General features: G+C 44.2%; 1 protein-coding gene across 7 annotated transcripts in view; it reads left to right on the top strand.

Annotated features, from left to right (window-relative positions):
- Window positions 1-25,669, top strand: part of LOC122933386 (membrane cofactor protein-like) — a 128,295-nt gene that overhangs the window by 35,449 nt on the left and 67,177 nt on the right. For all 7 annotated transcript variants that reach the window (XR_006388424.1, XM_044288354.1, XM_044288352.1 and 4 more), the window contains exon 5: window positions 4,333-4,432. Coding sequence is in view for 6 of the 7 variants with exons in the window: in XM_044288354.1 (XP_044144289.1) it covers window positions 4,333-4,432 (100 nt within the window). In the remaining variant the exon portion in view is untranslated. The remainder of the gene's footprint in view (window positions 1-4,332; window positions 4,433-25,669) is intronic.

Genomic DNA, 25,669 nt, shown 5'->3' with positions numbered 1-25,669 from the left:
TGGAAGACCAATTAACACTAATTAGGTCACATTGGCAACATGATTGGGTATTAAAAGAGCTTCTCAGAGTGGCAGTGTCTCTCAGAAGCCAAGATGGGTAGAGGATCACCAAATGCCGAAATGGGGGGGAATGCCGACACGTTGTGACAGGATGCCGGGTGAATGATTTCAGCCGACATCCTGTTCAGATTAACCCCTGGGGCGCCAGAATCCCGATTTAAAGTTAGGACGTACAGGTCCTTAAGGGGTTAAGCAAAACTAATAATAATTAGTAAAAATTTGTAGTTGACAGTAGTCAGTTTAATGCAGTATTTTGCTGCAGAGTCAGTTGAGCAGAGCAGCAGCGTGTGTTTGACTTCGTCTCCCCAACAGACCTGGGCGCTATTGTCCAGCAGAAGATTTGTTCCTATGAAACTAGCTGACCTGTTGCATGTGCGCTTGGCAGCTGAAGGCATCTGTGTTGGTCTTGTGTTCATATGATGTTTAAAAGGGGTTTTCTGGAATTTTAATATTGATGAACTCAACACTCATATTGATGATCCTCAGGGTAGGTCATCAATATCAGGTTGACGGGGGTCCTACACCTGGCACCCCCGCCGCTTAGCTATTTGAAGAGAAGGCTGCGCTTGTGCAAGCGCTGACTTCCTTTCAATGTTTACCTGCTCACTGTCAAGATTCGTATACAAGTGTATAGCACGTAGCCTTGTCTTCAAACAGCTGGTCAGAAGGGGTGTCGGACCCCCATCAATCTGATATTGATGGCCTATCCTGATGACTTTGGAATGGTTGAATTTGAACCTAGAACCCCAGCGCTGGAAGACACAAGTGCTAACCACTGAGCTACCGTGCTGACCACTTCTGTATTACAAGCCTTTCCATTACTGCCATGTCTCATCAGAAATCAATAACGTATAGTTTAAATCATGTTTTTATGATATATATATTTATTTATTTTATTTTTTCCAGTTTTTGTTTTTCCATGTCCCTATCTATAATGAAAAAAAATTAATATAGTCCTGCAATTTTTGCACTGGCCAATAGGCCTAAAATATGTTAAAGGGGTAATCGCATCACAGACAATGGGGGCATATCTTTGGAGATGCTCCCATTGTCTGATAGGTGCGGGGAAATGAATGGAGGGCGCACTGCGCATGTGCAGCTGCCCTCCATTCGTTTCTACGGGGCTGCCGAAAAAAGCTGAGCGCTGGCTCGGCTTTTTCCATCTGCCCCATAGAAATGAATGGGAACAGGGCTGTGCGTGTGTGCGGTGCGCTCCCATTCACTTCTATAGGAGCAGCGCTTGGTGGTGGACGGGGACAGCCTTAGCTCTCCCTGCTCCATTCTCGTTGTAGGTGGGACCCGCACCTATCAGACAATGGGGACAGACAATGGGGACATATACTAGCGACATGCCCTGTTGTCTGTGATGGGAATACCCCTTTAAGACTTCTTGTCCTTTGAGAGCAGCTACATGGGCTGTAGTCACAATGGACAGGCGCGGACTCTAGTTTTCTAGGCATGCTCGGTGACCTGTGCAGAGGTCAGGAGGGAGCTGATAAGCTGTGATATCACCTATTGTGAATGGTGGATCCTGTGTTGCCTATATAAAGGTGTTACTTGCCTTTGTAATTCTTCCTGTGCTGATAATGAGAACAGTTATTGAAAAGTTACCGTACAGATCAGGAAATCGTGGCCTATTAGACCTAGTGGCCAGTGCAAAAATTTCAGAATTATATATATTTTTAAAATATAGTGTTCTATGGATAATTGAAACAAATATGTTTAGCCTAATGTGATTTAAACAATAGGTCTTTTTCTGATGACACATTACCTTTTAAAAAGGGTGGTCCAGGATTAGAAAAAATGGAGGCCACTTACCTCCCCTAACATCACCAGCCCTGTCCCCTGGTTGTGTGCACTGTTGAAGCTTAACTACATTTACTTTACTGGAGCTGAAGTGTAATACCAGGGCCATCCCATGTGGTGCTGCTTCTGGTTTTAAAGGGATTGTTCCATCATGGCATTTCACGGCCAAACTGGGAATAACCCACTGTATGTGCCAGCCCCGGAAGGCAGGGTTACAAAAACAGCCAATAGCTGATGCTTTGCTGTTTCCATAACTCCTATAGTAGTGTAATGAATCTCTGCAAACAGTTCCCAAATTACAGAAACACTGCTATGAAAGTTATGCAAACAGTGGAGTGCCAGACCCTCAAATGTTTCCGTAATTCTGATCCACAGATGGTCGATATTGGACGTCTGCTTTAAGCAGCCATGTATACCCTCTCTAAGCAATCTTTCCATCAGGGCTTATGCACACGCCCATTGTTTGGGTCTGCATCCGAGCAGAATTTTTTGCGGTTCGGATACGGACCCATTCACTTCAATGGGGCCGCAAAAGATGTGGACGGCAAAAAGAATTCAGGCAAATATGAACACTGTGTAGTCAGCATGTAAACTGCTGTGGATGACGGGGTCTGTTGTGACCACTGTGGTGGAAGGCTGCTGTGATGACTGGGAGATCTGCTGTCATCTCAGGGATCCCCCCAACCAGATTATAGGACTTATCACTACATGTATCATTGCTGCCTCCTGAGTCTGTTAGACTCGCTTTAGATTTGTCCGGTCCTGGAAATAATACTTTTGAAAAGGGCTAGAAAGGCCGAATTTTCTGAAAATCTTATTTGACAAATAGGATTTTTGCATCCATCCCTGACAGCCCTTTTTGTATCATTACATTTACTGGAGAATGCTTTATTAGTGCTGTAACTGTCAGGAGCTATCAGTCGTTCCTGTCTGGCTGTAAGATTACCCAATGCCATGGTTTTAACTTAAAGGGGTCTGTGATCAGCGACCTCCCTATCCCTAGACACAGACCTGCAGTTCACTAGATTGAAGCGCTCTTTTTCTTTTGCTGATCCGGATCTCCATCCCTGAGTTATGATACTTTTTCCTACTATGCAAATTCAGGAGTTTGGTGCAAATAGGGCATCACCGTTGCACTCATTGCACCCAAGCTCCCATGATTTCTGTGGCCAGCCCCTCCCTTGCTGCTTTGATTTACAGGGCTGGTCAATGGTAAAGCGGCAAGGGAAGGGCCTGGACACAGAAGGGGGCAGTGTTTGAGTGAAATGAGGGCAATAGAAACGCCCTCATTGCACCAAACGTCTAACTTGTATATTCGGAAAAGGTATCAAACCTTTCATAACTTGGTAACCGAGCCTCGGACCAATGAAAGAAAAACTGTGTTTTAATCAAGTGAACTACAGATTTGGTCTATGCAAATAGTTGGATAAGGGAGGTCATTGGTGATAGACTCCCTATAATAGGATTTTCTAACAATAAACATTGATGGCATAGAATCTTTTTATTGAGGTTCATGAAATATTTAAAGGGAGTCTGTCAGCAGTTTTGTCAATGCTAAACTGCTGACGACCGACACAAGGTTGTAGCAATAGAGAGCAATGCAAACCTATCTTTTTTGTAGCACTTTTCTAATGAGAAGTAGTAGAATTATGAACTTTTATTCAGCCAGATTCTTGTCTTGTAAGTGTTTAGAAAGAGGTATCACAGTGAAGTGCTCTCTGCATTCAACTACTTCACAGCACCGCCCCGCTCTAAGGGAACGGCTGAAGCTTCCAGTCAGGAAACCGCTACAGCTGTTAGGCTCCATTCACACGTCCATAGTATTGGTCCGCATCCGTTCTGCTATTATCCGAAACGGGTGCGGACCCATTCATACTCTATGGGTATGGAAGAGATGTGGAGAGCACACTATGTGATCTACTTCAGCTCTGATCTTCTGGACCGGAGCTCCGCAAGAAAATAGTGCATGTCCTATTCTTGTCCGCAATTGCGGACAATAATGTGCATTTCTATGGGGGTGCCGCCCAGGTGTATTGCGGATACGCAATGCACTACGGATGTCTGAATGGAGTCTTACTCAAACCAGAGGGGGAGGAGGTCGTGAAGCATCTCAATGCAGAATGCACTTCACAGTGAAGCCCTGCCCTGAGCACTTGATGGATGAGAATCTGGCAAAAAAATGATCATATTTACACTACTCCTGATGAGAAAAGTTCTACAAAAGGTTAGTTTCTGCTGCTCTCCTTAGCCCTACCTAGTGCTGTCAGCAGTTTAGCATGGTCAAAACTGCTGATAGACACACTTTAAATGACACCGGTCACCAAAATGTTTGGATCACAGTCGAATTCTGCACTATATATTTTTTATTTTGCTAACCTAGACTGTATTTGTCCTTTTTTTTTTTCTTTTCTCTTTTTGGTTTCTTTCTTTTGTTCGTCATTTCTTTTATTGTTGTGTGTGTGGCAGGCAAATCATGTGGGAATCCTGGAGATATAGAAAATGGAGACTTCGAGGCAACAGATGGGTTTTTGTTCGGTTCCAGAGTGACTTATACATGTTATACAGGGTAAGTTTGAGAATAAGCTGTCGTGTACATGACTATTAACGCTAACTGGCGACTGTATGACTTCTATCTGGCATTTTTATTAATTTTTTTTTACAGTTTTTTTTTTTTCCCCTCTGCAGACTAGCTGATTGATGTCTACATTATTGGGACTGGTGGAGATCTGGCCACAACCCGGCAAAAATGGAGAGAATCGGCTTGATGAAAAACTATTTTCGTTTGGCAGTTCTCGGCATACTTGCCAGGTTGCATCCGGATTTCCCACGGTCCCAATTAGGGTCCATTCACACGTCCGTAGTGTATTGCGGAACCGCAATACACCCAGCCGGCACCCCCATAGAACTGCCTAAGAATAGGACATGTTCTATTTTCTTTCCAGAGCTGCAGACAGGAAGAACCAGGGCGCACTCCGGAAATGCTAATGCGGACAGCGCACTGTGTGCTGTCCGCTATCCATTCCTGCCCCATAGAGAAGGAATGGGTCCGCACCCATTGCGCAATTTGCGGAATGGATACAGACCCATTCTGCGGATGTGTGAATGGACACTTATAGTTAACCTCCTCCGGACCGCCTAACGCACGGATGCGTCCTGGAGACGCGAGATTTCGGTCTGAGCTGGCCCGCGCATGCGCATTGCGGGCCGGCAAAAGTTGAAGAACCATTTCAGCACCAGCCTGCCTGCCAATGATCGTTGCTGGCAGGCTGGCGATTTTCAAAATCTCTAATCAGAAGCCATCTAACACCTTATATTTATAAATATAAGGTGTTAAATGGCTTCCCTGCTCCTCTGCTGGTCCGTCAGTTGGTCTCAGCAGAGGAGCAGGCATCACAGTGAGTAGCACCAAACACTACACCTTAGCCCCAGATCACCCCCCAGCACCCCAATTAACCCCTTGATCACCCCTTCTTGCCCCTGTCAATCACCTAGTGAAAGGGGAAAAAAGTGATCAGTGTAAACTGTTACTTTTTTTTTTTCACTGGTATTGACTGTTAGGTTTAGGATAGTTTAGGCCCCTTGGTTAGGTAGTTTAGCGATCGTTTAGCGCCCAGCCCAGCCCACCGCACTGCAGTCACTTATTCGCTGATTAGCGTATCGCTAATTAGCTTTTGTACTTTTATAGTATCTGTAAGTGATCAAATAGTATTAGTGTCACCTTAGCTCGCCCTCCACCCAAAACGCAGTTTTTGCCCGATCAGGCCTGATCGGTCGCCCACACGTGCGTTCACCCACGCCCGCCCTGCCGCAGTGACAAAAAAAAAAAAAAAATTTTTGATCACTGCACAATCAATGTTTTTCCGCAGTGCTTTACAAGCGCTGCGGCGATAAAAAAAATCAGCTTTGATATTTTTTTTATCAATCGCAGCGGTCTCCGGCCTCGCTAGCCTCCAATTTGTAAGACAGGCTTGCTTTTTTCCTTGGGTAGTCTGAAGGAATACCCCTAAATTTAGTAGTCCAAATGTCAAACAGGGGGTGTTCTTCTGAAGAGGCCTACAGGCTTCTGACCCAGTCGGATGAGGAATGGGAACCCTCATCTGACGAATCCAGTGGGTCAGAATATGAACCTGTAGAAAGCAGTGGCAGTCTGACCCAAAGTTCGGGCGAGGAGGTTGAGGTCCCTGATAGCACCAGGCGTACCCGGCCCCGTGTCGCTAGACCACAGGTTGCGCAGGATCCACTTCAAGGGCAGCAGAGTGGGGCTGGCGCTGTCGGATTACGTGGTGAGGCATACACCAGCAGCGCAGCCCACCCTGGACCTAGTACCAGCACTGCCGTACAACATGGTGAAGTGGCGAGCACCAGAAGGACAGTTGAAGCTGGTACGGTGGCACGTGCAATAGTTACCCCGTCGCAGCCACCGCACAGACAGGCCCGTAGAGCCCCTAGAATCCCTGAGGTGCTGGCAAACCCTGATTGGCAGTCCCCAACTTCAGCCGCACATGTAGTTCCCCCTTTCGCCGCCCAGTCTGGAGTTCGGGTTGAGACGGCTCAGATCGGTTCAGCCCTGGGATTTTTTGAGCTGTTCTTGACTGCGGAGCTCTTGGACTTAGTTGTGGCAGAAACAAATCGGTATGTCACTCAATTTATATCCGCCAACCCGGGAAGCTTTTATGCTCAGCCTTTCCAGTGGAAACCAGTCTAAGTTTCCGAAATTAAAATTTTTCTGGGCCTTCTCCTCAACATGGGTCTAACCAAAAAGCATGAATTGCGGTCATATTGGTCCACGAACCCAATTCATCACATGCCCATGTTCTCTGCTGCTATGTCCAGGACACGATTTGAGACCATCCTGCGTTTCCTGCACTTTAGCGACAACACCACCTCCCGTCCCAGAGGCCACCCAGCTTTTGACCGGCTCCACAAAATTCGGCCCCTCATAGACCACTTCAACTAGAAATTTGCAGATTTGTATACCCCTGAGCAAAACATCTGCGTAGACGAGTCCCTAATGCATTTTACCGGGCGCCTTGGCTTCAAACAATACATCCCAAGCAAGCGCGCCCGGTATGGGGTCAAATTGTATAAGCTCTGTGAAAGGGCCACAGGCTATACCCACAAATTTCGGATCTATGATGGTAAAGATCAGACCCTGGAGCCGGTCGGTTGCCCTGACTACCTGGGGAGCAGTGGGAAGACGGTCTGGGACTTGGTGTCATCCTTATTTGGCATCTTTATGTGGACAATTTCTACACAAGTGTGTCCCTCTTCAGGCATTTGTTCCTAGAACAGATTGGCTGCTGTGGCACCGCGCGAACTAGTCACGTGGGCTTCCCCCAACGGCTCGTTACCACCCGTCTTGCAAGGGCAGAGAGGGCTGCCTTGTGTAACCAAGAACTGCTCGCGGTGAAATGGAGAGACAAGCGTGACGTTTACATGCTCTCCTCCATTCACGCAGACACCACAATACAAATGGAACTGCGCAACCAGTGTCATTGAAAAGCCCCTCTGTGTCCACGACTATAATTCGCTGATGGGACGGGTGGACTTCAATGACCAGATGTTGGCTCCGTATTTAGTTTCCCGACTCGCCAGACGCTGGTATAAGAAAGTGTCTGTATATTTGATTCAATTGTCTGCATATAATAGTTTTGTTCTCTACAGTAAGGCTGGGAGTACAGGATCCTTCCTCAAATTTCTGGAAGAGATCATCGAGAACCTACTGTATCCAGGAGGTTCCGTGGCCCCATCCACCAGTGTAGTTAGCCATCTACACGAGCGACATTTCCCCAATGTTGCTGGTACCTCAACCCAACCGTCACCCCGAAAAAGATGTTGTGTCTGTAGCAGGAGTGGAATAAGGCGTGACACCCGCTATTTCTGTCCTGACTGCCCAGACCACCCTGCCCTATCCTTAGGGGAGTGTTTCCGGAATTACCACACACGGGTATACTTAGCATAGGGATCACATCTCACAGGGCTATTAGGGCCCGTTCACACACAGCTGCTGCAAACCTCTCTCTAGTAAGCAAAAAAGTTAACGTTCAGTTCAAAAAGTTAAATAAAGTTTATATGTTCTGTTCAAATGTTATTATAAAGTTAATAAAATTTATTGCGTTGCGGACTGTTTTTTTTTTTTTTTTTTTTTTTTTTTAACCTTCTAGATGGACCAACCGATCGACTAGCTGCAGCACTGATGTGCATTCTGACAGAAGCATTGCACTGCTGTCAGATTACACAAAAGTCTGTGTATGCGGCGCTGCAAGACGAGATTTCTCCTCTGCAGTAAAAGATACGTTTGCCGAGGCATATGAGCTGAGGAGGTGGCGTTGTTGATATGCTTTGGCAAACACTTTGTGTATATATAAAAAATAAAAATAATCCTGGCAATGATTTATTCATCCACATCGATTGATGTGAATGGAGAAATCGGGTTTGCCAGGGCATACGAGCTAGGTGGGTATGGATGTTGGGCGGAGCTCTTATGTCCTGGCAAACGCCTTTCCTCTCTTTTTTTTGTATTTATTTTTTGGCAGAGATTTTTTCACCTACATTGATCGATGTGGATGACGAAATCTGTGCCGTTAATTTTTTTTTTCAGCCCAGAGGCTGAATGGAAAAATCTCATTACCTGTATGCACAATATAAGGAGAATAGCAGAAACTCCTAATGCTGGCCAGACATGTAATGATTGCGGAGACCCTCAAATGCCAGAACAGTAAACACATGACAGTAAATAAATGACCTCATTTTGGAAAGATACCCCAAGGTATTCGCTGAGGGGCCTATAGAGTCCATGAAAGATTGAAATTTTTGTCCCAAGTTAGCGGAAAGTGAGACTTTGTGAGAAAAAACAAAAAATCTTTTTCCGATAACTTGTGACAAAAAATAAAAACTTCTATGAACTCACTATGCCCATCAGCGAATACCAAACAATTTTTTTTTTTGCCCAAACAATTATTTTTTTTTTTTTACCCAAACATTTTTTTTTTAATCAAAGACATGTAGAACAATACATTTTGCGAAAAATTTATATATGAATGTCATTTTTTTGCAAGAATTTCGATTAATAACAATAAAGTAAAAATGTCAGCAGCAATGTAATGCCACCAAATGAAAGCTCTATTAGTGAGAAGAAAAAGAGGTAAAATTAATTTGGGTGGTAAGTTGTATGACCGAGCAATAAACGGTGAAAGTAGTGTAGTGCAGAATTGTAAAAAGTGGCCTGGTCATTAAGCGTGTTTAAGCTGGGGGGGCTGAAGTGGTTAATGTTCCAAACAGTGAGTCTTTAGCTTCCAACAATGCCTGAATGTGATCGATACAGTGGTTGCTTGTCCCCCATAGAGGATCATTGTTCCTGGGCAGTAGATTGATATTTAGACAGAATTCTTGGCATGTTTGCCAGGTTGCAGCCGTATGTCCACCGGCCCTCATCATAGTCAAGGGGGCTGAAAGGCGATGCTTTAGCTTCTGGCAATGCGGAAATGCAGAGAGATCCGGCAAGCGGTTTCCTGCCTAATATTAAGCGCTAGTGTAAATCTAGCCTTGGCGAAGATGAAGGCCATATTTACATGCAGCAATTAACTTCGCTGTATTGGGACAAGCAATTTATACAATGGTAGCTTTTCCCCCCATAGAGAATCGTTGTTCCTGGGTAGGGATCGACCAATATAGATTTTTTTTAGAGTTGATACTGATAACGTGTGCATTTTCAGGCTGATAGGCGATAATTTATACTGATTTTCTGTGCATTTTCATTTTAGACGGCACAAACTGAGATTGCCTTCCTCTGATAGGACAGGAAAAAGCACCGAGGGGTTAAAAACCCCACCTCCACCCCTCATCGCCAGTGTTTTTCCTGTCCTGTCAAGGAAGGAATGCCAGAGAGGTGCTGGGAGCTCTTCTTGGTACCCTAGTTCTTTTTTTCGGTTTTTACCTTTGTTCTTCTCGCCCTGCTACAGCGGAGTGTCATCCGTTAGACTGGAGGTCGGGTCCGGCTCTTCCCTCCTTCAGGCGCGGTCGATGCCTGGGTCACCCTCATTCATGGTGATCCCGGCGAAGTTCCCTCTGCGACGGCCCAGGCGGGCTTGTAGCAGTGTGGTAAGGGTGGCTGGAGCGACGCTATGACACGCTTCCCTCCAGTCCCCGGATGATGACGCCAGGATGCGTGGCCAGAGTCATGACGTCACGGAGGCTGCGGCCGGTGCCAAATTCAAAAAGGGACACCAATTCGGACTGCTCTGAGACCTCCACAGTTCACCCTACCTGCTGACAGCAACTCAAGGGGACGGGAGCTGAGAGATGAGCGCCCCTACCACCACTGGCTCGGGTCCTGAGCCCCCTACCACTCTGGGTGGTGTAAGTAGCCTGCTAGCACCTTTTCATATTGCGTATTTGCCCTGCTGTGGTTGACCCTTTCCTCCCTTGTGTGTTACAGGGAGAAAAGAAGTCTACCTCCTCGGTTAAATCCAGACCCAGGAAGTGCGGCATCTGTTCTAAGCGCCTTCCTTCCTCAGGGTCCAAGCTACTGTGTAAAGACTGCACCTCTACTGTGGTGAAGGCGGAGTCCTCCAGTTTGATGGAGGAGATCAAGACTCTGGTCAGAACGGAGGTCCAATCAGCGTTGGCCGCTAGGGACCCCCCTGCCTCCCCTATACCCCAGCCCTGCCAGGGCCACAGACCACCCTCTTCCAGAGGCCTTGACTACTCTGGGAGTGACCTGGACTCGGCCGACTCTGATTTATCAGATGTGGGGACTTCTGCTACATCTCTGAAATTGGAGGAAAGTAGCGAGTATAGGAGATTCCTTATTAACCCAGAGGATATCGAAGAATTGATCCGAACCATCAGGGCCACTATTAGGATGGAGATCCCTAAGAGGTCCAAGTCAGTCCAGGATGATATTTTTGGGGGTTTAGGGGAGGAGGCATAAATCGTTGTTCCCGGTCGATGTCCAGAAGATGATACGGGCAGAATGGGAGAAGCCGCAGAAGGGTTCCTTTATCCCACAGGGCCTCAAAAGGCGATACCCCTTTGACGAAGCAGACTGTGCCAATTGGGAAGCCATTCCCAGGGTGGATGCTCCCGTTGCTCAGGTAGCAAAACGAACGGTCCTTCTGGTTGAGGATGCACCGCAGCTCAAGGACCCTCTAGATAGGAAAGCCGAGAGTCTGCTCAAGAGGACCTGGGAGGCTACAGAAGCTCTCCTAAAACCGGGGGTAGCAGCAACGTGTGTGGCACTAGAGCGCCATAAAGCGAATACGGCCCCTTGGGAGGAGATCCTGGACAGTATTCCTCTTCTGAAGAAGGCCACTTTCTTCCTTGCCGATGCTGCTGCAGAATCGGTTAGGCTATTTGCTCGCACGGCGGTCCTGTCCAATACCACCAGACAGGTACTGTGGCTTCAGACCTGGTCGGGCAACACTGTATCAAAAAACAGGCTGATATATCTACCCTTTCACGGTCAATACGTGTTCGGGTCCGACCTGGACAAGATCCTTGAGAACGCCACGGACCGTAAGAAGGGCTTTCCAGAGGACAAATCCAAGTCCAGGAGACAGTTTTTCGGAGGCCCCAGCAGGATCCCAGGGCCAATAGGAGGAGCCGCAAGGGTCACGGATTTACGAGAGGCGGGAGAGGAAAAAGTTTTTTCCTTAATCCCAACAGGGGAGATCCCTCTTCATCAAAACAATGACATCATCCCGGTCAGAGGAAGGCTCAGCTCCTTTCTAGGGGTTTGGGAACAAACTATCAGGGATCCGTATATATTTGGCATTGTAGAACATGGCTACACAATAGAACTGGATTTCCTTCCTCTGCAGAGGTTCATCCTGACCAAGCTCACCAGGGGCCTCGAGTCTCCCTTATCCGAGGACGTAAGAAACGTATTACCTGGGGGCAGTAGAAAGGCTCCCTGCCGGAGAATTGGGCAGGGGGTCACTATTCCCCCTTATTCCTGGTCTGGAAATCGAATGGCAATTTTCGAACCATCATAGATTTAAAACCCCTGAACAAACACATCACCTACCACAAGTTCAGGATGGGGACCGTCAAGTCGGCGGTGAAGCTTTTCAAAAAGGGGTCTAGGATGGCTACAATAGACCTCTCCGACGCATACTTCCATATCCCAATACAGGTCCATTCCAGAAGATATCTGAGGTTCGTGGTGGAGCAAGGTGGGACAGTCCGCCACTATCAGTTCAAGTGCCTCCCGTTCGGCATATCATTGGCACCCCGCATATTCACCAAGGTTATGGCGGAGGTCGTAGCCTCCCTAAGCAAGGAGGGGATTATAATCGTCCCTTGCCTAGACGACCTGCTAATAGTAGCAGAAACCTCAGATCTCCTTCACAGACGCATCCAAGTGGTTCTCTTGCGCCTCCATGTCAGTTTTGTGTCCTATCCAGCACTTCTGTTAATTTTTGTTGTTCTGCTCATGTAACGGAGCAAAACAACAGAAATAGCTAGCGGTGGTGTGATCGTGCCCTAAGTGGTTGGTATTTATGCAGTGGAACCATTACTAGCCTAAATAACTTATCTCACCTCCCATCAGCTTCTCCAATATACTGTCAATGTAAATATCACTTCCCTCCCTCCATCCCATCCTACATACAGTCCCATGTAAATAACATCACCCCATCTTTCTAGCCCCTCCAACGTATTGTCCCATGTAAATAACATTGCTCCCTCTCCCTCCAGGATAAGGCTAATAAGCCCCTGGGAGGGGTCTGGAGTGCATGCGCAGCAAGCTATTATAGCCAAGTGATAAAGTACAGTCTGATATACTGTATCTTCCCTGTAGTTTAGCACTTGGCTATAATATCCTGCTGTGCATTCATTGCAGACCCCATCCAGGGGCTTAGAAACCCCAGGCCAGCACCCTGACCAACATTAGAGTAACTACACTTTTTTAGAAACTTTTGCTATGTCATAGGGTTGATAACTGCTGCTACTGCTCTCTGCAGCAAGGACAAACGGCGCTTAGCTGAGCGCTTCTGCTTCCTCAGCAATGGGACCCCTGCCAATGAACACTTTTGTGTCCCTATGACATATCAAAAGTTTCAAAAACTAAAGTCCATTGCCCACCAAGAGGCTGCTTACCCTGCCAGGCACCTCCCCATGAAGATTGCCCACCACTGTACGAGCTTCTCTCCACTGCTTCAAAGTGGTGTGCCCAGTGGTCCGGTCAGTCTGCCCAAACCGACCCGTGGCGGAATTGTTTTTTGTTTTTTTTTCTTTTCTTCTTTCTTCAAAATTGCACCCTATTTGGAATTTTTCCCGTCTACATTGAATGGAATATTAAATGGTGGTATTAGAAAGGACAACTTGTCCCACAAAAAATAAGCCCTCATATGGCTTTATAAACGGAAAAATGAAAAACTTTAATGGCTCCAGGAAGTTAAAAAAACAAAAAAAAAAAAAACCTGACAACTGTGTCATGAAAGGGTTAAAATCACACACTTAATTTTTTTATTTGAAAAAAAAAAAAAAAACTGTAAAAGAATAAACCTAAAGAGTATTGCCAGGTCTGATTTTTTTTTTTATATATTTTTTTTTTAACCTTGCCATCCCTAATTTACTTAGCTGTATTAAGAATGCTATTATTTTCCCTTATAACCATGTTATAACGGAAAATAATAAAATCGAATGAACACCAAACCCAATCTCGAAATTCTGTGAAGAAGTCCGGGTCCGGGTACCAAACATGCCGATTTTTCTCATGCGTGTGCAAAACGCATTAAAACGCTTTGCACTCGCACAGAAAAATCACACATTTTGCCACAACGTACCCGCATCCTTTCCGGTCCTCACACACGACGCCCATGTGAAAGAGGCCTTAAAATTCAGGATCCAAAGTCGTGTTTGGAACAGGCTTGTTTTGCCTCCACAAAGTTAATACGTTTAAACCCCTTCAGGACGCTGCCTTTTTTCACCTTAAAGGGAACCGGTCACCGGGATTTTGTGTATAGATCTGAGGACATGGGTTGCTAGATGAACGCTAGCACATCCACAATACACAGTCCCCATAGCTCTGTGTGCTTTTATTGTGTAAAAAAAACGATTTGATACATATGCAAATTAACCTGAGATGAGTCCTGTATGTGAGATGAGTCAGGGACACAATAAAAGCACACAGAGCTATGGGGACTGTGTATTGTGGATGTGCTAGCGGCCATCTAGCAACCCATGTCCTCAACTCTATACACACAATCCCGGTGACAGGTTCCCTTTAAGAACCAGGCCATTTTTTGCAAAGATGTCACTTTATCTAGTGATAACTTATTTTTTATTTTTTTTAAACAAATCTTTATTTTCAATTTTGACAAATATTTCCATCAAATTGACATGACAATGGCAGGTATACAAACAGTAAATAACTAGAAGTACTCCATAATCCTTTATGGTCACATTGATTTTTAAGTATCATAATACAAAAGTGGTGTATTCCAGGTAATTAGCTATATTAATTCAAATAAATGACACTATGAAAATGACACAATGGGAAAGTCCCAATCATGGCTTGCATATATTAGCTAAGGGAAATCCTTGAAAAACTGATTACTATGTGAAAAATACTATAAGACCTCATCTGCATCTGGTAAGTAGTGATATACATACTGCATCTAAAACATGAGAGAAGGGTGAACCCCGGTAGCCCCCTGATCCAAATACCAGTTGCATAATTGAGTGTGTTCTCATATTAATCCTCAATTGATGTAGCTTCTATACCACTCCTTCCATTTTTCCCAAGTTACAAGAAACCTATCATGCGCTAGTCTCCCAACTAATAAGTTCCTCCAATTGATAAATCTCTTGAACCTTTATAGCCCACTCTCTCAGACTAGGTGTTTCTTTAGATAACCAGTACTTTGGAATGAGTAGCTTTGCTGCAGCAATCAGTTGCGCAGGTAAAGCGTTATTAGTTTATAGTGGCTATTGGGAAGATTGAGCAGAGCTACTAATGGGGTAATGGGTGAGCTAATCTTGCATATCTTTTGAACCTCCCTCGAGATTAAGTCCCAATACTTTGCGATTTGTGGGCACGACCACCATACGTAGTACATGGTTCCTCTATCTTCGCCACATCTCCAGCATTCTGCTGCTACTGAAGGGGTGGTAATGTGCAATTTATCAGGAGTTCTATACCATCCTGTGACTATCTTATAAGAATTTTCCTGAATTTTAATACATCTTGAATAGCCATGCGAATGCGCAAGAATCCTTCCCATGGTATCTTCATCTAGAGACTGGCCCATTTCCTTTTCCCATCTTTCAATAAACGGCGGTTTGGTATCAGAATCTATCTCTAATAATTTATTGTAAAGTCGAGATACAATTCCTTTTGCGTGTACCGTTTGGTTCCCTATAGCATCATACCAAGTAGGGGTATAATTACTCGAAATGTTCGCTAAGTATTGAGTGCATACCTTATTAAATTGAGAGTAATGGATTACGGCCCATGGGATGTGTTTGAACCGGGCTCTCAAAGTATGGATATTAGGAACAGTCCTGTTTTCTAATATGTCACCAATTGCTACATCTCCTAAGGCCACCCATAATCCCATGTCATCCTGAAAATCCGCGTGGAAAAAATAGGGCAAGTACCCAGTGGGAGTGAAGGGCAACAGGCAACTAGAGGGGTGTAAATGCTTCGACAATTTAAACCAGCTATTGACCATGCCCCATAGGGAACTGGGGATTGCGTCCTTGTGAAGGGACTTTTTGCTGGGATCCCATAGCATGGCTAATGCTCTCGGTCCCAATATCTTCCTAGCTATTTGACAACCTAATTTAGCAACTCGAGGGTTAGTTATTTCTGAATTAAGTCTCATTTGAATTGCCCCATAGTAACCACAGATATCTTGTAGTCCAAATCCTCCCTTATAGTTAGGTAAGATTAGTCTCTGGTATGCCAGTCTAGGTTTAGCATTATTCCATACAAACGCGGAAAAGGTTTTCCGTACCTGAGCCAGATAATATTGGGGTAGGGCTACTGGTACAGTCTGCATTAGGTACAGCAATTTAGGAAGAATATATGTTTTCAACACATTCTTCCTACCTAGCCAAGTCAAAAAAGGAATTTTTAACTCCGTCAGTTGGATTTTAATGTCCTGTAATAACTTGGGATAGTTTAATGAAAACAGTTGATTTGGGGTCTCTGGTTATGTGAACACCCAGATAACCTATACTATCTGGTTCCCATTGAAAGGGGTAGTCTGCCTTTAGGCGGGCTATGGTGGCTTGGGGTGTGTTAATTTCTAAAGCTACGCATTTGGGCAAGTTTATTCTAAAATTGGACAAATCTCCGAATATGTCTAGTTGTCTCAGGAGTGCTGGAAAGGCTTCTAAAGGATTAGTCAGTAATAGTAACATGTCATCCGCAAACGCTGCTACTTTGTGGGTCTGAGAGCCGATGCAAAGTCCCTGGATGTTACCATCCTGTCTTATGGCTTGAAGGAAGGTCTCTAGGCATAGTATGAATAAAGTTGGCGACAATTGGCAGTCCTGATGGGTCCCATTCCGAATTTCAAAATGAGGGGTGAGATTACCATTTACCCGTATCTTTGCTGTGGGTGAGGAGTATAGAGACAGCACAGCGGCTATGAATTGACGAGGGAAACCAAATCTATGCAAAGTGGCCTCAATAAACCGCCAATCCACTCTATCAAATGCTTTTCGGCATCTGTACTTAGAAGAGTGTGTCCTCTACCATGTGTTAAGGCATATTGCTGTGCTTGTATCACCCGGAATGTACTGTCCCTGCACTCTCTGCCCCCCACAAAACCAGACTGCTCTGGGGAGATTAAGACTTTAAGTAAGGGCGCGACTCTATGTGCTAAAATCTTAGCCCAAAGTTTAATATCTGCGTTAAGCAGTAAAATTGGCCTAAAACTAGCCGGTAAAGCCGGGTCCTTACATGGTTTGGGCAACACTGTTATATGTGCTTCAAGGGATTGTGCAAAGGTATACCACCTAATAAGGAATTAAAGAGGGAGACTAGATGGGGACCTAATATGGGAAGAATTTTTTTGTAATAAGCTGCCGTGAGACCATCTGGTCCTGGACTCTTGCTTTAGGAATAGTTTTTAAAACTTTCTCCACTTATCTCAGCGTTATAGGGGCTGTCAGAGTCTCCTCATCTACTCCAGATAACTTTGGCAAAGTGAGGTTACCCAGATAGGTTACCATCTTGCTGCACCTTTCCTGAACTGCACTACTAGTTTCGTCCCTCCGTATGTTGTATAAGTCATGGTAGTATGATGTAAATACCTTTTGATATCTCATTAGCATCTGTTGTTAATACACAGTCAGGGGTCCTCATGTGTTTGATAAATTATTGCTCTGTTCTCTTTTTGATCATCGCCGATAGTATTTTACTTCCCCTATTTCCATGGACGTAGTGTTTTTGTTTCACTCTTAAGTATGCATTAGCGGATTTAACGTTAAGTAGGGATCTAAGTTCTTGTCTGAGGGTTACTAGTGACTAAGTCCTTTAATGCTAGCGATTCCTTGTGCGACTTTTCCAGCTGAGAGATTTTGAGTATCTAACAGCGTATGGTTTAGTCTCCATGACCATTCCCTCCCAGTTACCTCTAGTAACGCAATGACACAACTCATCATGGCATGATCAGAGATCGTTATATTAGCAATGTCAGCGGACTTGACTAAGGTTAAGTTTTGTTCAGGAATAAGGAGGTAATCGAGTCTCTGATAGGACTTATGAGGGTTTGAATAAAAGGTGTAATCCCTTCTGTCCCCGTGAATTGATCGCCACACGTCTACCACATGAAGATCCCTTAATCGTGTTTTCAAGGATTTCTGAGCTCTGAACGAGATAGCCGACCTCCGTGTTCAAGAATCTAGTAACAGGTTCAAAGCTAGATCGAAATCCCTTCCTATGAACTTCAAACCAAAAGAGAAGGCGGCTATCTTTTCCAGCGTCTCCCAACAGCCAGCTCACCGGTTTGACATTCGGGGCGTACAGGTTGCATAATGTAATTTTCGTGTGGCCTATCTCACAGTTCACCAATAGGTACCTACCCTCCGGATCTGTTAATTGAGAGTGGAGTGTAAAAGGTACATCTTTCTTCAGCCCAATACTAACACCCTTGGAGGCAGATTTATCGGAGCATGAATGGAACCAATAGTGAAAAGAGGAATTGCCCAAGTTAGGTATACAATGGGGGGAGAAATGCGTCTCTTGTAGCATAATTATGTCTACTGCTGCATTTCTTAATTATCCGAAAGATACGACCCAGTTTAACGGGGCCCTTGCAGCCATGAACATTAAAGGGGTTGTCCGGGTTCAGAGCTGAACCCGGACATACCCTCATTTTCACCCCGGCAGCCCCCCCTGAGCCTAGCATCGGGCTCTTTTGTTTTCAATAACACACTGCCGGGCGGTAACTTCCGCCCAGCAGTGTGTTCGGTGACGTCACCGGCTCTGAGGGACGGGCTTTAGCTCTGTCCCTAGCCGTTTTACTGGCTAGGGCAGAGCCAAATCCCGGCCATCAGTGCCGGTGACGTCACCGGGGTTCCTGTCAGCCCCATAGAGAGCCCCGGTACGTCACCGGAAATCTGAAAAATGCCTTTGCCCTGTGCAATTTAGCGCAGGGCAAAGGAGAGCATCGGAGCATGAACTGCTCCGATGCTCATGTCAGGGGGCTGCCTGGGTGAAAATGGAGGGCTGTCCAGGTTCAGATCTGAACCTGGACAACCCTTTTAAAGGTTGCTATATTAAGTACTAGAGGTGCCATTCATGTGACGTTTTGAAAAAGCTGCTTTGCGTGTGGTAAATGTGACCATAAAATGGAGTAAAAACATTAGGTACTTCACAAAAATAAAAACCAACAGTAACAAAGTAAGAACTGCCTGACATTGCAGGAGCATCTGTGATCTGTCTACAGATCCCTTCAGTAGTGGGGGAGTGATCAGTCTACAATAGTATATCCTGATCGGCCTAGATCCCTCTTCCATCCCAATGGATAGACTATCCCGGCGATTAACCACCTATTTGCTGACAAAACCATGTCTAGTGGGAGTGGAATCAGAGTCAAGAGATATAATAACTGATAACTTATAACTCTAAAACATCACATCTAAGCATTAGAATAATGTATCTGCCATCCTTAGGAAATGCTATACAAGGCCAACAGTGTGCAAGAAGTACGGTATAATAGCTTAACAGTTGTTCAATCTATAGAGTGAACGGCCCGAATGTGAAACAGACAATACTCAACAGCTCGTCGGTCAGGAAATAGTGTCCAGATCTCGGTTCACTGCTTTCTTGTTGCGCCCTGTCCGTTGCTGCTTTGGCTTCATCCAGGGCAAGATCTTGGGTAATGGTGGCAAGTCTTCTTCCGGCGCTACCGGCATCCATGATGGGACTTCTACAGGTGATAAGTCCGTCATATCCCAAAAGGGAATCAGATCAGCAGGAGAACGGATAGTAAACCGGCGATTTCCTGCTGAGATCAATAGGCCAAAAGAAAATAGCCACCGATATGGACTCTTCGAAGATCGTAACAGGTCGGTTAGCGGCTTCAGCAATCTCCGCTTTTGAAGCGTGGAGGCCGCTAGATCCTGAAATATGTGTGTCTCTGCCCTGTAGTGACACTTCTCCTTTCTCCCGTGTTGTTTGCAAAATTTCATCTGTCTCTGTAGCTCAATAAGCCACATATAATGTCCCTGGGGTTTTCAGAGGATCCGGGCTTGGGTCTCAGCGCTCGGTGCACTCTCTCAATAGTAATGCCCTTAGCTCTATCTGGGCCTAGTAAGATTGTGAATAACGAGTCCATCACCGCAAACAGGTTCTCCCCAGCATCTGCTTCAGGAAGGCCCCTTATTCTTATGTTACGCCTCCTGTTCCTATTTTCCTGATCTTCCATCTGTAGTAACAGGCTTTTCATGGCTCTAGTATGTGAGCCCAGTGAGCTTTTAACCGCTGTGTTAAAGGAGATCAAGGCGTCCTGGGCTTGCTCTAGAGACTCCACTCTGTCTCCAATATGGCGGACCTCCGCTTTTATAGTGGCGAGATCGGCTGCAATCGGGGCTAAAGCCCTGTGAAGAGCGCCTTCCAGAAAGTCTCGGGTGAGTGCCGCTGAGTCCTCCCCTGCGTGCAAGCCACTCACCTCCATCGATTCTTAATGAACCGCTGCACAGCTTGCATCTCCAGCCGCTGCTTCTTCTCCATCTCGCTTCAGCGCCATCTTATTTGTGCGCGCGCTTAGCTGAGAAGCAGGCTTCTGGAGGAACTTCTCCATGTCGGAGCGCTGTGAGGTGTCTGTCTTTTGCTCAGAAGTGGTTCTCGACGAGTCTTTGGGTTGAATCTTCATCCCTTTATTTGGGTGGTGCTCAGAAATGTGCAGAATAGAGATCTAGTGGCAGGTGCTCTGTTCTCAAGCAGCCACCATCAAGCTCGGTCAGGCCACGCCCCTTCTCTAGTGATAACTTTAAAACGCTTTTACTTATCCAAGCTATTCTGAGATTGTTTTCTCGTCACATATTGTACTTCATGACAGTGGCAAATTTGAGTCAAACTATTTCATTTTTATTTATAAAAAAAATACCAAATTTACCCATAATTGGGGGGAAAAAAATCACAATTTTCAAAATTTCTATTTCTCTGCATTTAAAGCAGAAAGTGATACAGTACCTCCTAAGATGGTTATTACTTTACATTTCCCAAATGTCTACTTCATGTTTGAATCATTTTGTAAATTGAATTTTTTTTTTTTTTTTTTTTACATCTCTATCCAATAAAAATTTCCAATACCCTTGTAGTTTATGATGTAAGGACTAAAGCTGATATTTCAAGGACTCACTTAGATATATGTAAAAATACGTTGGTGGTTGGCTCACACCTTGGTGGCTATGGTCGGGTGCTGCTAGCTCACAACTTGGGTGCCCGAACCCAAAGAAATAAAGATAATGGAAAAAAGAAAGGAGTGAGCACTCACACCATCTGGACCATAGGATACAGGGATATATTTATTTATTAAATAGGACCTGTTATGTCCAATAAATCATTCGCACATACACTCAAATGCAATAAAACACAGATACAATAAAACTGATGGTTGGTACCAACAAATAAAATTGCTAAGGGGTACAGTCGTGTTCAGGAATTGGCACCCTGTAACATCTAGAAACTTGCAGTAGATGAACCGCTAGTGGTATTGGTAACTGAACCACTAATGGTATTAATAGTACCGCAGACCGCAATTAGAGTCACTGTGTCCCAGAAGGATAGTCTCCTCGTGCATATAATTGTATATTCCAGCAGAAAGTCTCTCCAAAGTTTATTTAGTATAACCGCCAAAGGCAGTTGATTTGGGGCTACTTGTGTGCTAGATTTGGCAATTTCCTACCTGGTTCCAAGTGTTGCCTCCCGCTCAGGCGTCCTTCCACGAGGAGCAAGTAATGCCGGCTGCTACGGTGTCTCGCGTCTCAAAACTCGGGTTGCTGATGTCACTGTATCGCGGGATCAGGCAGGCAGGAATAGTACTTTGTGAAGTGTTACCCGTGATTGTATCCTAGGGTGATAATTGTAAAAGCAAAGTTCCTTATCGCATGGCCATGCAATCAGAGTCCAGTGGATTAGGTAGGCGCTTTCCTTTCTTGTCACCAGGCGCGTTTCGGGGCGTCCGCACCCCTTCCTCAGTGGTTAAAGCGCAAGTCCTCCCTCTCCACCTCTTATAGTCCGGATTATTTCCATATAATTGCTCCATTGCGGTTTTCATGCGGTATGATTGCGTTTTTTTCCACCTAGTTGCGTTTTTTCAAAAATTAGGCTGGAAACACTGCAAGATTGTGCCATACCGAATGTATAAATTAAAAGAACACTTTAATAGGCATAAAAATATATAAATACACATACATTTCTATCATACAAATTTCCCTATAATCGATCGGCTCAAGGTATATAGTTCTATTAAAAATATATTAGTTGTATCCCTATATAGGTTACATAACTGTTAAAAAATACCAGAAAACAATATTGGACAGCAATATCAGATGGTCAAGTTCAGAGGTTAGGGGTGGTGAGCCCTACTCCGAGGTGGGGTCCCAGAGCCAAAGAGTAATAAGCCCTGGGACCCCCATCAGAGACGGGACCACCACCCTACAAGAGACCAAAAATCTCCAGATCCGAATTCAGGCCTGCCGGTAATAGGCAGCCAAATTCATAAATATGTTTAGATTCGGCTCTGGACATCTTCTTGATGTAATCTCCCCCTCTCCAGTGTTTGTAAATTTTTTCTAATGCTGTAAAAAATAATTTAGACGAACTGAACTTGACCATCTGATATTGCTGTCCAATATTGTTTTCTGGTATTTTTTAACAGTTATGTAACCTATATAGGGATACAACTAATATATTTTTAATAGAACTATATACCTTGAGCCGATCGATTATAGGGAAATTTGTATGATAGAAATGTATGTGTATTTATATTTTTATGCCTATTAAAGTGTTGTTTTAAATTATACATTCGGTATGGCACAATCTTGCAGTGTTTCCAGCCTAATTTTTGAAAAAACGCAACTAGGTGGAAAAAAACGCAATCATACCGCATGAAAACCGCAATGGAGCAATTATATGGAAATAATCCAGAATCCGGATTTTCTGGAATACCGGATGGACTATAAGAGGTGGAGAGGGAGGACTTGCGCTTTAACCACTGAGGAAGGGGTGCGGACGCCCCGAAACGCGTCTGGTGACAAGAAAGGAAAGCGCCTACCTAATCCACTGGACACTGATTGCATGGCCATGCGATAAGGAACTTTGCTTTTGCAATTATCACCCTAGGATACAATCACTGGTGACACTTCACAAAGTACTATTCCTGCCTGCCTGATCCCGTGATACAGTGACATCAGCAACCCGAGTTGTGAGACGCCGTAGCAGCCGGCATTACTTGCTCCTCGTGGAAGGACGCCTGAGCGGGAGGTAACACTTGGAACCAGGTAGGAAATTGCCAAATCTAGCACACAAGTAGCCCCAAATCAACTGCCTTTGGCGGTTATACTAAATAAACTTTGGAGAGACTTTCTGCTGGAATATACAATTATATGCACGAGGAGACTATCCTTCCGGGACACAGTGACTCTAATTGCGGTCTGCGGTACTATTAATACCATTAGTGGTTCAGTTACCAATACCACTAGCGGTTCATCTACTGCAAGTTTCTAGATGTTACAGGGTGCCAATTCCTGAACACGACTGTACCCCTTAGCAATTTTATTTGTTGGTACCAACCATCAGTTTTATTGTATCTGTGTTTTATTGCATTTGAGTGTATGTGCGAATGATTTATTGGACATAACTGGTCCTATTTAATAAATAAATATATCCCTGTATCCTATGGTCCAGATGGTGTGAGTGCTCACTCCTTTCTTTTTTCCACTTAGATATATCACTCTTTTCCAAGGTTCAGCCATGATCTTGATAGATAGCTAGATAGATAGCTAGATAGAGATATATATATATATATATATATATATATATATATATATATACATACATACATATAGTACACAGAAATAGATACATACATACACCCACACCATAGACCAAATCCATCAACCTTATCTATTCCAAAGATGTACACTAGTTACATCTCTATCCATCCCCGTTTAATCTCCACTCTCCAATATCCAATTTTCAAATTCAATCTCCATCCCCAGCATTTACCCCCAATACTAACTGCATTTTCATTCTTATTTAACTATACCATGAATTCACTCCTAGTTCTATATTGTCACATCCTGACATTCCAAAATAAACATTTGCCTCAGACACAGACCAATTCACTCTCCAATCAACACTAAACAATGGGCTGAACCCTAAATTGATTAATTAACTCATAAGTTAATCAATTTAATTAATAAGTTAATTAATCAATTTTCAGTGATTTCTGAACCCAAGACAGTACAGGACACCGTACCGAGGTTCAGAACACCAATTCCGCCACAGGTTATATTTTCTCTCCACAAGCTATAGCTCCACCTGGGACCATATTGTACATGTTACACTGCACAAGATAGTGCTATTTTTTTCTTTTCCTGCGCAACCCTATTTACCAGCAAAAGTCCCACTTGGGACCATATTGTACACGACTATATTTTACAGGACTGTGCTACACTTTCTTCCCTTTTAGCGCAACCCTACATATCTACCCATTTATAAAGGGACACAGACTGATCACAAACTACTGGGAAAGGCTATATCATCCACAGGAGCCCACCAGAAAATACTACTACGTGTTTAATAGCACCATTACTACACTCTATCTATTTTTCCTACTTTTTTCATTCCAAAAACTATATGGTTTCTCACCATTCATCTTTATAGATTTATATGTCCTAATTTTTTCCCATCACTCCATCCACCACCTATCCCAATGGACTAGAATACCTATTTTTTCACGACTACATCCTTAAACAACTTGGTACCAGCCATCCCCCATCTGGCACCCACCACAAGTGCCCAGACTCCCTACTCATTCACCTTATGCCCCAATAATCCCTACCTGATTTTAATATATATTTTTAATTATTTTAAATAAAACTACCATATGTAATCCCATTTGAGTGTGCCTGCTACTTCCTTACTTTAAACTGCTCATATCCTTGACTGGGTGAGTCAAACCAGCAGCTCAGCACCTCAGCCATTCTATTGAGCAGTTTTTTTTGGGCCTATTGTTTTATGTAGGGGTCTCATTTTTTTTGCGGGATGAGGTGACTGTTTAATTGGTACTATTTTAGGGGGCATACGCATTTTTGATAGCTTGGTTTTGCACTTTTTGTGATGTAAGGTGACTGGTTGGTTGTTTTAGCACGGATTTTATTTTAAGGCGTTCGGTTGAGGGGGTGAATCGTAATATTTTTATGGAGCTGGTTTTTATGACATGCCTATTTTAATAGTTACATGCATTCCGAACGTACTAACAATTCTGGAGCATCTATTCTTGTGGCTCTATGTTGTGCCGTTCCTTTATTTTCATTAGAAGTTATGAATAATTGCTATTAGCCTTCAGTAAGGGTACAGAGGGGAGGTAACCCGTTGGGGGGTGTACCTGCACAGACTGAAAATGGCAGCACTGACTGGATAGAGTGAGACTGTGCAGGTACCCCCCCCAACTGGTTACCTCCCCGCTGTACCCTTACTGAAGGCTAATAGCAATTCATTCATAACTTCTAGTAGAAATAATAATGGAATGGCACAGCATAGTCATAAGAATAACAGGATTGTTATTACATGGGGAATGTATGAAGCTATTAAAACAGGAATGTCAGGAGTGGTGAAAGGTCCTCTTTAGGGCTCCATTCACACGTCTGCAACGTGTTTTGCGGAGCCACGGATCTGCAAAACACGGACAGCGGCAATGTGCGTTCCGCATTTTGCAGTCCGCAATTCTGTGTCCGGGTAGCACATCGTGCTGCCCCATAGGAAGAAATAGGTCCGCAATTCCGTTCTGTAAAATGAGGAATGAAATTGCGGACGTGTGAATGGACCCTAAAACAAAGTTTTAGAACAAATCGACTTTCGTATCTATGATCTAGGATTTGCTTAATACTAAATATATAAAAATAAATAAATGAAAATCAAAAAATTATGATCAAGAAGTCATACATATTCCATATGATAGGGATAAAAAGTACAGGCCACTCACAAAGAGAACACATACACAGCCCAGTATATTAAATATTCAGAAGCGGTGTCAGAATCTTGTGATGTAAAGAAAATATTTACTTTTTGAAAGTATATATGTTAAATATTAAAGGAGTTGTGCAGGCAATA

The sequence above is a fragment of the Bufo gargarizans genome, chromosome 3 (genome assembly GCF_014858855.1).
Source record: "Bufo gargarizans isolate SCDJY-AF-19 chromosome 3, ASM1485885v1, whole genome shotgun sequence".
NCBI classification, from domain to species: Eukaryota; Metazoa; Chordata; class Amphibia; order Anura; family Bufonidae; genus Bufo; species Bufo gargarizans.
Note: the sequence above shows the minus strand (reverse complement) of the source record. Positions and strands in the feature narration are given on the sequence as shown.